Raw genomic sequence first — 14,856 nt, forward strand, 5'->3', positions numbered from 1 at the left:
TTTCATTCTTTTGGTTATGGATAACCAGCACCATTTGTTGAAGAGACTATTCTTTCCCAGTAGAGTGGACTTGGTAGGTTCGTCAAAATTAGTTGACCAGAGAGGTGTAGGTCTATTTCTTAACTCTCAGTTCAATTCCGTTGATCAGTGTGTCTGTCTTTATGCCAGTACCATCCTGTTTTGACCACTGTAGCTTTGTCATGTGCTTTAAGGTCAGAAAGCATGAGTCCTCTGACTTAACACTTCTTTTTTAGGATGTTTTTGGCTCTTTGGGGACTTTTTCCCTTCCAAATAAATTTGATAATTGACTTTTCTATTTCCGTAAAGTAGATCTTAGAATTTTGATTGGGATTGAGTTGAATCTTTAACTCAATTTCGATAGAATTGACATTTTAATGATATTTAGTCTTCCAATCCATGAACATGGAATGATCTTCCATTTGTTTAGGTCCTCTTTGATTTCTTTTATATTGTTTTGTAGTTTTCTGAGTACAGATCTTTTACATCCTTCGTTAAATTAAATCCTAGATATTTGATTATTTTTGTTATGAAGATGGATTTTTAAAAATATCCTCCTCAGATTGTTCCTTACTTTGGGTATTTTTTCATGTTGATTTTTGCATGTTGACCTTGTATCCTGCCACTTTGCTGAACTTATTTACTCTAGTAGCTTTGTTATAGTTATTTCAGAATTTGCTAAATATAGGATCATGTCATCTGCAAATAGTGAGAGTTTTGCATCTTCTTTTCCAATTTGGATGCCGTTTATTTCTTTTTCTTGCCTGTTTTCTCTAACTAGAGCTTCTAGCACAGTGTTGAATAACAGTGGTCACAGCGGGCATCCTTGTCTTGTTCCCAGCCTTAAAAAAGGGAAAGCTTTCAACGCTTCTCCTTGAGTATGAAGCTGGCTGTTTTCATATATGCCTTGTGTCATGTTGAGGAATTTTGAAGAATTTTGCTTCTATTCCTATCCTTCAAAGTATTTTTATCAAGAAAGGATGCTAGATTTTGTCAAATGCCTCTTCTGCATCAGCTGAGATGATCAGGTCATGTGTTTTTTTTTCCTTCTATTTGTTATTCTAGTATATTATGTTAATTGATTTTTACCACCCTTGTATTCCAAGAATAAAGCCCACTTAATCATGAGGTATAATTCTTTTAATATGCTGTTGGATTCAATTTGCAAGTAATTTGTTGAGAAATTTTGCATCTGTCTTCATTAGAGAGATTAGTATGCTGTTGGCTTCATAAAATGTGCTAGGTGATTTTCCCTCCTCTTCAATTTTTTTGGAAGAGTTTGAGCAGGATTGGTATTAATTCTTCCCAATATGTTTGATAGAATTTAGCTGTGGGAAGCGGACATGGCTCAATTGATAGAGCATCCGCCTACCATATGGGAGGTCCAATGTTCAAACCCAGGGCCTCCTGGCCCATGTGGTGAGCTGGCCCATGAGCAGCGCTGCTGCGCGCAAGGAGTGCTGTGCCACACAGGAGTGTCCCCTGTGTAGGGGAACCCCACGTGCAAGGAGTGCGCCCCACAAAGAGAGCGGTTCTGCACAAAAAAAGCACAGCCCACCCAGGAGTGGTGCTGTATACACGGAGAGCTGACACAGCAAGACGGTGCAACAAAAAGAGACATAGATTGCTGGTGCTGCCGAGAATGCAAGCAGACACAGAAGCACACACAGTGAATGAACACAGAGAGCAGACAATGGCAATGGCTGGCGGGGTGCGGGGGGGGAAGGGAGCAGAAGGGGAAGGGGAGAGATAAAATAAATGTTTTAAAAAAACAAAAAAGTATTTAACTGTAAAGCCATCTGGTCCTAGGCTTTACATTTGGGAGGTTTTTGATAAGTATTTCAATCTCTTTACTTGAGATTGGTTTCTTGAGGTCTTCTGTTTCATCTAGGATCAGTGTAAGTTGTTCATTTCTAGGAATTTGCCCATTCATCTACATTGGCTGGTTTGTTGGTGTACAGTTGCTCATAGTATCCTCTTATGACCTCTCATTGTTGCGGGGTCATTGATAATGTCCTCCCTCTCTTTTCTTTTTTTTTTTAATATATTTTTTTATTGATTTTGTAAAAATATTACGTTAAAAAAAAATATGAGGTCCCATTCAACCCCACCACCCCCACCCCACCACTCCCCCCCCAGCAACACTCACTCCCATCATCATGATACATCCATTGCATTTGGTAAGTACCTCTCTGGGCATCTCTGCACCTCATGGTCAGTGGTCCACATCATGGCCCATACTCTCCCACATTCCATCCAGTGGGCCCTGGGAGGATTTAATGTCCGGTGATTGCCCCTGCAGCACCCTCCCTCTCTTTTCTTATTTTATTTATGTGCATCTAACCTCTTATTTTCTTTATCAGTCTAGCTAAGGGTTTGTTAATTTTGTTGATCTTCTTGAAGAATCAAGTTTTGATTTTGTTGTTTTGCGCTCCCTTTTTTTCCTTAATTTCATTTATTTCTGCTCTAATCTTTATTTTTAATATTTCTTTCCTTTGGCTTGATTTGGGATTAGCTTGCTGTTTTTCTATTTCCTCCAGTTGTGCAATTAGATCTTTGATTTTAGCTCTTTCTTCTTTATTAGTGTAAGCATTGAGGGCTATAAATTTCCCTCTCAGCACTGCCTTTGCTTTATCTCATAGGTTTTTTTTTTTTAAGATTTATTTTTTATTTATTTCTCTCCCCTGCCCCTGTCCCTGCCCCAGTTGTCTGCTGTCTGTGTCCATTCTCTATGTGTTCTTCTGTGTCCACTTGTATTCTTGTCAGTGACCAGGAATCTATGTCTCTTTTTGTTGCATCATCTTTCTGTGTGTGCGGCGCCACTCCTGGACAGGCTGCACTTTTTTTTGTACAGGCGGGTCTCCTTGAGGGGTGTACTTCTTGCATGTGGGGCTTCCCTACGCAGGGAACACCCCTGCGTGGCATGGCACTCCTTGGGCACATCAGCACTGTGCTCACCACACAGCTCAGGAGGCCCTGGGTTTGAAACCTGGACCTCCCATGTGGTAGGTGGATGCTTCATCCGTTGAGCAAAATCTGCTTCCCTTTCATAGGTTTTGATATGCTGTATTCTCATTTTCATTCATCTCAAGATTTCTCTGGCAATCTCTTCTTTGATTATTTAAACGTGTTGTTTAATCTCCATGTATTTGTGAATTTTCACCTTTTCTATCCTTTATTGTTTTCCAGCTTCATTCCATTATTATCATAGAAAGTGCTCAGTATAATTTCAGTCTTTTTATTGAGACCTGTCTTTGACCCAACATATGAACTATCCTGGAGAAGGACCCATGAACACTTAAAAAGAATGTATATCCTGCTGTTCTATAAATGTCTGTTAGGTCTAGTTCATTTACCATTTTATTCAAGCACTCTGTTATCTTATCCTCTGCCCGGATGTTCTATCCAATGCTGAAAGTGGTGTGTCGAAGTCTTCAACTATTATTATAGAGATGTCTCTTTCTTCCTTCAGTCTTGCCAGTGTGTGCCTCATTTATCTTGGGACACCCAGGTTAGGTGCATAAATATTTATTATAGTTATTTCTTCTTGGTGTATTGCTCCTTTTATTGAAACATAATGATCTTCTTAGTCTCTGCTAACTGTTTACATTTTAAATCTATTTTGTTTAACATTAGTATTGCTACTCCATATCTCTTTTTTCTTTGTTACTATTTGCGTGGAATATTTTTTCCAACTATTCACTTTCAACCTGGTTGTGTCCTTATGTCTGAGAGGAGTCTCTTATAGACAGCATGTAGATGGTTCATACTGTTTTATCCATTGTATCAATCTATGTCTTTTGTGCGGGGAATTCAGTCCATTACTGTTCATTGTTATTATTGTAAAGGCATTACTTATTTTACCCTTTTATCCTTTGACATTCTGTCCTCATATCTTACTATTGTCTGTCTTTTTACCCTTTAAGGTGCATTTACTAATAATCTTCATTTCTACACTCTTCTCCAATTTCTCACCCTTGCTTTTTCCTTTCAAGCTGTAGTACTCTCTTTAGTATCTCAGGTAAATCTGGTGTTGTGGAAACATACTCTTGCAGTTTTTGTTTTTCTGTGAACACTTTAAACTCATCCTCATTTTTGAAGGACAATTTTGCCAGATAAAGAGTTCTTGGCTGGCAGATTTTCTCTTTCCATACTATAAATACATCTTACCACTTTCTTCTTGCCTTGTTTCTTTTTTTTTTTTTTAAGATTTAAAAAAAATTTTTTAATTAATTTCTTTCCCCTTCTCCCTCCCTCCCCCCCCCAGTTGTCTGTTCTCTGTGTCCATTCGCTGTGTGTTCTTCTGTGTCTGCTTCTATTCTTGTCAGCAGCCTGGGAATCTGTGTCTCTTTTCTGTTGTTGCATCATCTTGCTGCATCAACTCTCCATGTGTGCAGAGCCACTCCTGGGCAGGCTGGGCTTTCTTTCGCGCTGGGTGGCTCTCCTTATGGGGCGCACTCCTTGCACATGGGGTTCCCCTGTGCAGGGACACCCCTGCGTGGCACGGCACTCCTTGCGTGCATCAGCACTGCACGTGGGCCAGCTCCACACAGGACAAGGAGGTCCTGAGGTTGAACCTTGGACCTCCCATGTGGTAGGCGGATGCTCTAACCATTGAACCAAGTCCGCTTCCCTCTGATGAGAGATGAGCATTTAGTCTTATTGAGGTTTCCTTGTATTGCTTTTCTCTTGCTGCTTCCAGAATTCTCTCTTTCTCTCTCTCTCTAGTATTTGTCATTCTGAATAGTAGGTGTCTCAGAGTAGGTGAATTCAGATTTATTCTGTTTGGGATGTGTTGTTCTTGGATATTGATATTTCTATCTTTCATAAGGGTTGGAAAGTTTTTGGTCATTATTTCCTTAAATATTCTTTCTGCCATTTTTCTATTCTCTTCTCCTTCTGGGACACCAGTAAAATGTATGTTTGTGCATTTCTCATTGTTCAGTTCCCTGAGACCCTGTTCCATTTTTTCCATGTTTTCCTCTTTCTGTTCTCCTGTCTTTTCATGTTCAAATGCTCAGTCCTTCAAGTCACTAATTCTGTCTTCCATCAATTCATATCTGCTGTTACATTTCTCTAATGTATTTTTAATTTCATCCGTTATTATGTCTTTCACTCCCATAAACTCTGTTACTTTTTTTTTTGCAGGGTTTCAAATTGTTCTTTATGCTCACCCAGTGTCATCTTAATGTCCTATATCTCTTTAGTCATATTTCCCTTTAACTTTTTGTACTGATGTATGACATTTGTATGATAATCATTGATTGTCTTAAATCCTGTGTCTCATCAGGATTTTTGGTTTGTTCCTTTGGCTGGGCCATGTCTTCCTGTTTCTTGGTATGACTTATAATTTTTTGGTGATGTCTAGGCAGCTGAATATGTTGGTGAATTTACTCTGACAGTCAGTTTCTGTCTCTTGAATAGTGGTTTTGTTTTACAGCTCTTCTTTGATGTTTATTTCAACTTATTCTAAGTCTTTAAAATTGCCCAGTTTAACAGAATAGAGCCAGAGCCTCACTAATGGGGTACAGACCCACTGTTAGGGAACTGGGATGAGAGACTACTAAAAGCAGTTTTTTCCCTTGCAGTTTCCCAGCTGGCCAGCTTTTGGTGCTCAGTGAATATTTCCACAGAGATGTCTCTCAACCTCCCCTTGTCCATGATTCTAGTCTGGCCAGAGCTGATATTCAAAGCAGCCTCCACTGGCCAAATTCACTGAAGATAAACCCCTCTCCGCCTTCCACTGTACCCTCCTTCCCAGGGAGGAAAACATCTGTTTCCCTTTTTAGTTGGCTGCAGGGAGCCACAGGTTTTATCCAAACTGTTCACCTTGAGGTGGGCATGGGTGTTTTTCCTGGCTGTGGTGGCTCTGAACACACAGTTTTTGTTTCAGCTTTTTTGTCTCTCTGTCCCTTGATCTACTGGAATATGCACAGCATTTTCTCGGTTTGCAGCTCACCAAAGCAGCTCTCTTGGACAGTTTCTTGTTGCCCTTCCTCTGTTGTTTTTGTGAGAAAGTTGAGCCCATTCTGATGCCATCTTCCCAGAAGTCTCTGACATATAATTCTTGATTAACAGTCTTTTTCTTTCAGCATTTTGAATATTTCATCATACTACTTGTGGCCTACAAAGTGTCTGATGAGAAATCACCAGTTAAGGATTTCTTGTATGTTTTAAGTCATTTCTATGTTGTTGCTTACAAGATTCTCTTTGTCTTTTTACAGTTTGACTTGATGCATCTAGACAAAGATCTCTTTGAGTTTATCCTACTTGTAGTTGAGCTTATTTGATGTATAGATTACTGTTTTTCAATTTATTTGGGAAACTTTCTGCCATTATTCAATTTTTTTTTCTGCCATCCCCCCCTTTTTTTCCCCTGGTACTCCTATTATACTTGTGTTGGTTTGCCTGACTGTTCTCCACAAGCCTCTAAGGTCTGCTCCTTTTTTTTTTTTTTTTTTTCCATTCTTTATTCTTTCTGTTCCTCAAACTGAAGAATCTCACTTGGCCTGTTTTCCAGTTTGCTGATTGTTTCTTCTGCCTGCTCAGTCTGCTGTTAAGAAATGGAAAATTCAATAGAAGGGTTTTTGTTGTATTTTTCAACTCCATGATTTTTATTTGGTTCTTTAAAATTTTTTTTTCCTTTATTTATATTCTTTATTTTCAGGAATTATATTCTTATACTTCCTTTAGTTCTTTAAACATGTTTTTCTTTGTTCTGTGATCATACTTTAAATAGGTATTTTAAAATTCAACATCTGGGCTTCTTCAGAGACAGTTTCTGTTGACTGCTCTTCCTTCCTCCCCTCCCCTCACTTCCCCTCCATCTTGACATACCTCTGCTGTTCTTTGACTATCTGGTTATTTTGTTATTGTTGAAAACTGGACATTTAAATGATATAGTGTGTCAACTCTAGAAATCAGATTCTCTCCTCTTCTCATGGTTTGTTCATGATATTTGCTATTGTTTTTGTTTTGATTGTTGCTTATTTAATAGTCCTGAGCTTAGTCTGTTGAGTCACCTGTGACCTCTGAAGTCTTTGTCTTAGATCCTAAAGATTAGCTAAAAGTGAGAGGCTAGGGCCCTCTCAGGTCTTTTCTGCACACCTTTGGGCATATGCTTAGCCCTATGGATATGTGTGGTTTTCTAGATTCCCAAGAATATGTTGGAGCTTTCAAAGCCTCCAGTGGGCATCTCGTTCCCCAGCTTTTCCTTTTAAGCTTTTTGGTTAGCTTCTTATTTCATCTACTTGTTATCTAACATCTCAAGAAGACCACAATATTAAACAACTGCCTCTAATAGTTTTCTATAATTGTTCCTGGCAAAAAGGCTCTCCCACTTGGTGAGGTTTGAGTCAGGTCAAATAAAGACAACCTTGTGAATGTGGGCTTCCAGGTAAATACCAAAACATTTCAAACAATGGCGATTTTCTGTAGTTCCAACTCTGATCTGTTCCCTCCAGTACCTGCTGGGATGCTGATTTCCTCTGATTGTGTGTTGTTGGTTTCAAGGCTACCACAAAGCTGAAGGGAGTAGAAGAGTGGGAATGAAGCAAATTAAAATGTCAGATCACTGGTTTAATCAAGGTTCAGCCATGTTTCTTAAATAAATGCTCCCTATTTTCTGCAATTCTTGGGTTAATTTTCAGAGTTCTAAAAAAGTTAACTGTGAGTATGTTTGCCAGTGTTCTCTTTGCTTTTATGGAGGAAAGGATTTCCAGAAGTCCTTACTCCAATATTTTCACTGACATCACTATGTGTCTTTTTGTCATGTATTTTATGTACTTATCAAGCCCAATCTTGAGGTAATAATTATATTTTAAAAGTAGTAAATGCATAACATTTCTATCACTTTGTGAACCATCCTTTTTTGAACACTGAAGACATGAAGTCATCTTTGTATTTCTGTAAATGGAGACAGGCATTTAGTTGCAATTCCTTTTTAGAGATGAGAAAATAGTATCAAGACAATGAAGTGTTTTAATTACTTCTAGTTGCATGTTGACTCCCAATTCTGAGTTTTTTTCCTTTTACCTGATTCACACCCCCCACCCCCAAAAGAATTCTGATTTTGGTGTGTAAAGATACTAAGGTGTGATATTTTATTCTTTTTAATACAGTTGAGTATTGTACCATAAAAAAGTCAATTAAAATACTAAAATATTAGGACTTTTATTCCAGAATACAATTTTCTCAATTTTAAAGCTTTTTTTTTTTTTTTTAGGTGGTACAGGGATTGAACCTGGGACTTTGTACATGTGAAGCAGGTGCTCAACCATGGAGCTCCATCTGCTACACCTATTTGATATTTTAATTTGAAGTCCCCCATATCTTCTAAATTACTCTTGTGCCTATTTTGTATTTAGATGCCTAAGAAATAGTGTGTACTTTTCAATGACTTTTGACAAAGAACAAAATACTTATCTGTTCTCTGTGTTTGGTGTGTTAGTAATTGTCCTGGTTGATGCTATATTTTTTTAATGTACTATTAAATGTCTTGAACTCAGCTCTGGCCTTTTAAAAAAAAATTGGTCTTGTAAATCCCGCCTGTGTCCAATAGAATAAGTTAATAGGAACAGATTTAGTTAGGATGAAAGTTTCATGTTTCCATACCAAGCTATTTTCTCATCCATTATCAATTTTATCTCACTTAAAATTATGGAAACAGAAAGAAAATTACTGACCATCTGGTTGACATTTGAAAATGCCATTAACTTTTGGTTACTGATGATGGTGAAGCAAAGCATATTCCTCAATTTCTTTGGCAACCCAGCGTGCCACGGGGAGTAGGGCCAGAGAATACAAAAGGGAAGAAATGATCATAGGGAGAGGAGTTAATCAGGGAAGGCTTCTTGCAGGAATTGATGCATGAGCTGAACTTTGATGGAAAAGAATCTAAATTGATGAGGGAAGACAAGATCTTTCTAAAGTCGGGAAGTACCAAGATGGAAACAGAAAGGAGCTGAAGCTTTTCCAAAGTGAGGGTCCTGTGGAGGAGCAGGGAGCAGTGAAGTTAGGGTAGCAATATTTTAGGGGTTGCTGAAATTGGAACCTTTTCCCATTAGTTGATTATTTTTTAGTATGATGACAGAAATCCCAGAATACCAAGAAACAGATTATAGTAAAGGTGTTTCCTGGTCCTGTTAGCATTGCTTCCAGCTCATTAATCTGAAGTGGGGATTCTCTACCCTGGAATAGCTTGCGCAGCAAGCTGGGAAACAGGGTTTTGCCCAAACTGAGGGCAAAACCTTTGCAGAATGACTGGTAATCCTTGAGAGGGTAGTGTTCTGATGCTTCTCCTGTGGATTCTCTTAGCACACAAATTAAGGGCCCCAGTGACTTCCAGTCATAGTCTTCTCTTGGCATATTTGGGGTATTGGGCAAGCTTTCCTCAATCTTCTTTGAAATATGTATATTTTTAAATTATCAAGAGCAAGTAAGCACGATTTCTAAACAAAAGATACTTTAAACCAGAATTCTGTGGAAATTGTACATTCCCTTCCCCTTCTGAAAATAGGATTTTTAAAAATTTTAAACTTTTTATTTTGAACTACTTTCAAGTTACGGAAATAATACATACAGAGAAATCCAACATACCTCTATCCCCCCAAAAACCCAGATCACCAATTTTAACCTGTTGCCACATTTGCCATATCCTTCTGACTATCCATCTACCCATCTGTCTGTCCGTCTGTATAGTTATCAACCCATTTCCCAAGAATAAGGATATTCACTTTTGTATCCATGTTAAGTGCAGCCATCAAGTTCAGGACATTTAACATTGATATAAAGGTTGCAGTCTATATTCCAGTTATTTCATATGTTTCAATGATGTCCTTTTGCGCCTTCCTCTCCCTTATTAGATCCTGCCAGGATCATATGTTGCCTTTAATTGTCATTGTCTCTTTAGCTGCCTTTTTTTTTTTAATTTTGTAAATATATTCGTCAACTTTCCCATCTCAACCACCACCAAGCATACCTTTCAGTGTATTAATCACATTCACTGTGTTGTGGTATGCTTGCCATTTTCCGTTATTAAAAGTTTCTCATCTCCGCAAACAGAAGCCATATCCATTTTGCATTAATTTCCTATACCCCCTGCCCCTAGCCCCTGGCAACTTGTACTCTAATTTCTATGAGTTTGTGTAGTCACTGAATTTTTTTTTGGTAACCATTGGGCTTAAGTTTAACATCCTAAATATGTAACTAACATCCAAAATCTTTTATGGTCCTGTTTACTTTTATACCAACTTAACTTCAATAGTACGCACAAACTATGTAACTAAACCCCTCTGCTCCCCCTGCTTTGTGTAGTTCTTATCACAAATTACATGTTTATACATTGAGTCCAAACCACTGATTTCTCATTACATGTGAAGGATTTCCCTTTTAGTTCCTGTAGGAAGTAAAAAGTAGAGTTACAAGCTAAAAATGTAATGGCACTGGCATTTATATTTACTCCTGTCATTACCTTTACCAGAGATCTTTGATTCTTCATGTGGCTCTGATCTATTGTCTGTTGTCCTTTCCTTTAAACCTGCAGAAGTGTCTTTATTATCTCTTACAGGGCTGATGTAGTGGTGACTGTCACCTTTTGTTTATCTGAGGGTATCTTAATCTTTCCCTCATTTTTAAAAGGCATTTTTGCCAAATACGGAATTCATGGTTGGTAGGTATTTTTGCTTTCAGCTCTTCGTCATCCCACTGCCTTCTTGCCTCCATGATTTCCAATGAAAAATCAGCATTTAATCTTATCTTATTGAGGCTCCCTTGTACATGTTATGTTGCTTCTATCTTACACCTTTCAGAATTCTCTTTTTATCTTTAGTATTAATAATCAAACTGTTGTGTATCTCAGATGTGTATGTCTCTCATTAAGTTTGGGAAGTTGTCAGTCGTTTTTTCTTTGAATGTTCCTTCTGCCCCTTTCTCCTTCTTCTCCTTCTGGGACTCCCACAGTGCATATATTGGTACACTTTTTGGTGTCCCACAGGTTCCTCAGGCTCTGTTCACTTTTCTTCTTTCTTCCTTCTGCTCCTCAGACTGGATGACTTCAATTGTCTTCTCTTCAAGTTCTCAGATTCTTTTTTCTGCCCTCTCCACTCTGTTGTTGAACCCCACTAGGGAATTTTTAATTGTTGTTACTGTAGTCTTCAACTCTATTTTGTTCCTTTTCATAGTTTCCATCTCTCTGTTGATATTCTATTTTTGTACATCCATCATTTTTCCTAATTTTCTTTATTTTTATTTATTTTTTTTTTAAAGATGTATTTATTTATTTAATTTCCCCCCCTCCCCTGGTTGTCTGTTCTTGGTGTCTATTTGCTGTGTCTTGTTTCTTTGTTCGCTTCTGTTGTCGTCAGCGGCCCGGAAAGTGTGGGCGGCGCCATTCCTGGGCAGGCTGCTCTTTCTTTTCGCGCTGGGCGGCTTTTCCTCACGGGCGCACTCCTTGCGCGTGGGGCTTCCCCACGCGGGGGACACCCTTGCGTGGCACAGTACTCCCTGCGCGCATCAGCACTGTGCATGGCCAGCTCCACACGGGTCAAGGAGGCCCGGGGTTTGAACCGCGGGCCTCCCATATGGTAGACAGACGCCCTAACCACTGGGCCAAAGTCCGTTTCCCCCTAATTTTCTTTAGAGCTTTGTCCATGTTTTCCTTTAGCTCTTTGAGCATATATAGAACTATTTTTTATAAGTCTTTGTCTGGAATGTTCCAGGTCAACTTCTCCTCATTGATGGTTCTTAATGATTTAATTTTTTTCCTTTGCCAGGGTCATCACTTCCTGTTTCCTTGTATGTCTGTAGTACTTTACTGAAACTTGTAGTATTTTACTGAAACATTTTGATATTTTAATGTATTATCCCTGGAATTTAAACTCTTGGGTGTCTGTTCCTTAAGTTTATAGAAAGCTAGTGTTATGACAGAACTCTCCTTGAATGCCAGGAGCTAATCTGCAAGTGCTCTCCTTCAGGGCTTATCCATACGATATGTTTAGAGTGGAGGGCAAGTTCTGGAACAGAGAGTCCCTCAGGCCACCACCAGGCAGAGTGAGCCATACATACGTGTTCCCAGAATGTGTGCATGAATTACCCAGTTCCCTCTAGGACTAGGGACCCTCACTGCAAGTGTGTGCCAGCTGTGCTCTGAGCTAGTAAGGGCTGAAGGATGGGTCAGCCAGGGCAGTATTCTACCCCTTTTAAATGGCCTTTTTCTTGACCTGTTACTGCAATCCTTTACTCTTTCCTGGAGCTTTTAGAAAGATGTTTCTGCTAGTTCTTGCTAGTTTTCAAAGCTTCTGTGTGGAAATGGAGCTCTGAAGTGTCTTTCGCCACCACCTTGATCAGGGAAGTGAGAGTTTATTTTTAATGGAATACGTGGTTCCTCCTGGTTTCCCTTGTTTAAGAACAATAGACAATAGTTGCAAACTATGACTCCCTTCTTCTTTCTCATGAAAGGAAAATCATTTCATGGTGTTGTCAGGAGATCTTAGATCCTGTAAATGGCATTTTCCAGAGAATCACTTCATAATTGGAGGGTTATGGAAGGACTTAAATGTTTAGCAGGAGAGTATGGGTTTGATTTAGTAAATAGTAAGGAGTCACCAAAGATTCTCAGCAAGAGGAGCGACAGTCCTACAGTTGTGTTTTAAGAAGAGATCCTACCATCTTTGTCCAGGGATGTGTGTTCATGTATATAATGAATAAAAACAACCCAGCCTTATAAAACATATAAGGAAAATCTTGTCCATCCTTACACTAAAAGAGTCATTATTTCTTTCTTTATAACACTCTCCCAGTGCCTTTAGAATATTTATAGCCCTCCAAATTTAATATGTGTATACTTCTCAGGACCTCGTATTATATAATTCACTTAAGAGGTGTGATATATTGTATGAAGATTGAGAGGTTTTTGCAGTGCTCAAATTCATTGTGATAGTTTCTTTTTATCTCTCCTCTGCTCTCCCTCCCTCTTTCCACCCTCCCCCACACACCCCTTTCTTCTCATTTTCCTCTTTAAGAAGATTAAGCTGTTTGTAGGAGAAAAAAATCCTTGTACTTTTTATAAGCTTCTTATACTCGTAACACAGATTAACTTCCCAGCACATAAAGAGAATACTGGAAAACCCTTGCATGATTAAATATGTCCCTAGAGGATTAAGTTTTTCCACATATTTTAAAATCCAGTACTATTAATAAAAAAAATCCAGCATTAAACTTTCTGTACATCCTGATTCTGGGGAGGCCTTTACTTCTGGCTGATCGTTTTTCCACTGTCACATTTGTACCATGGTGAAATTATCTGTGGAAATATAGGCTTAAAATTTGAAAGTTTAAGGTCCAAGAAAGTATTATCTCTGGAATTATTCCAATTTTTTTTCAAGGTTTCTGTCCATCTTTCAAAATGGTTTCTTCTCTCATCTTCCTGGAAACCTAGCATGAAGAAGCAATTTAAATCTTAGTGTTTCACACAGAAATAAGTGACCACTAAACACATAGTATTTATCACTTAGAAAAAGATCATTTAATTTCCATGCACATTTACCTGAGCTGGCATTCCAGTTTGTATGGAATCTCATTATTACCAAGGGATTCCGTTATTTATTAAATCTTTTTTATCCCAGCATTGGGTTGTCAAATTAATTTACTGTGGGTAATCAGCCCAAGACTGCACTTTGTTTATGCCTTGAGGCATAACGGTCACCCCTGCCTGCGCCTCTGACTCTGGATTCCCGGCTCTCTGTTCCCTCCAGCCGGCTCCTCTTTCCTTACAAGCCTGGGCCCGGTTCCCAGTCCCTCCATTGTTACTTGCCAGCCCCTCAGTTTCCTTGACCTCTGTCTTTGTTACCCTTATCCTGCCAGGCCCCAAGCTTGGAGGGGTCCTTAATTGCCTTTGTCCCAAAACTTATATTTTCTGTCCTGAGCAGAGGTTTCAGATTCCTCGGCACTCTCTTATAGGCTGTCAGTCAGCTTCCTTTCTCAAGTTCCGCACGCAGCTGCCACAGACCATCACCGCTGTCCTGTGCTCCAGATTCCACCCCACCCGCCGTGTTTGAGCTTGCTGCCTGCTATTCAAAGTCTCCAGAGCTTAGCAGCTGCCAGATCCCTTCTCTCCTAACTTATCACTACAGCCACTTTGCTCATCCTTAACCTCCACACTTCCTGTCATGGACGGAGGGCTGTGCCTCCTTTCTATTGCCAGCCTCTTCCTCTGTACTTCCTCTGAGACTTTTCTGCAGCATTGAAAAAAAATGAAACAAAATCAAAATTTCATCTTTTTAAAAAAATCAGTAATTCATGCCCATGGCTTTAAAAACTCAAGCAGTACAAAAGAATAGTCACTAAATGCTTCCCTCCCCAGAGGCAACTAGTTGATGCTAGTTTCTGTGTGTGTGTGTGTGTGTGTGTGTGTGTGTATTCTCTCAAATACTAAATGTAAACAAGCATACACAAATGTACAATTTCCTCTCTTCTCCATTTCCCCCTACCTTTTTTAAAAACGCAAATACTATACAGAGGTTCCGAACATTGCTTTAAGAAAAAATATTGCTGTATCTTGGGAATCAATTTATATCAGTTCTACAGAGCTGCCTCATTCTTGTAATGCTATAGGTTATGCTACTAATGGCATTTACCATAATTTAGTTGATCGGTCCCCTTTAAAGGGCAGATCTTTCTCATCTTTTGTTGGCACAAACAATGCTTCAGTGAGCATCCTTATACGTGGGTCTTCATGCACATGAGCAAATATTTCTGCATAAAAGTCTGGAATTGATGGATGATAGGGTATGTAAGTATTCAACCCCTAAACTCTCATTTCGTATACCCATGAGTGTCCTA

At 39.0% G+C, this 14,856-nt stretch overlaps 1 protein-coding gene across 8 annotated transcripts in view; it reads left to right on the top strand.

Moving 5' to 3' along the window:
* The window catches only part of ATG7 (autophagy related 7), a 319,354-nt gene that overhangs the window by 155,968 nt on the left and 148,530 nt on the right, over positions 1-14,856 (top strand). The window contains exon 18 of one of the 8 annotated variants that reach the window (XM_058288962.2): positions 8,243-8,410. The exons of the other annotated variants lie outside the window; for them this stretch is intronic. Within the exon in view, the coding sequence (XP_058144945.1) occupies positions 8,243-8,332 (90 nt within the window). The 3' untranslated portion in view covers positions 8,333-8,410. Of the gene's footprint in view, positions 1-8,242; positions 8,411-14,856 lie in introns of those variants that run through there. 8 annotated transcript variants of the gene reach the window in all.

This window comes from Dasypus novemcinctus, chromosome 26 (assembly GCF_030445035.2).
Source record: "Dasypus novemcinctus isolate mDasNov1 chromosome 26, mDasNov1.1.hap2, whole genome shotgun sequence".
In the NCBI taxonomy this organism is placed as follows: domain Eukaryota; kingdom Metazoa; phylum Chordata; class Mammalia; order Cingulata; family Dasypodidae; genus Dasypus; species Dasypus novemcinctus.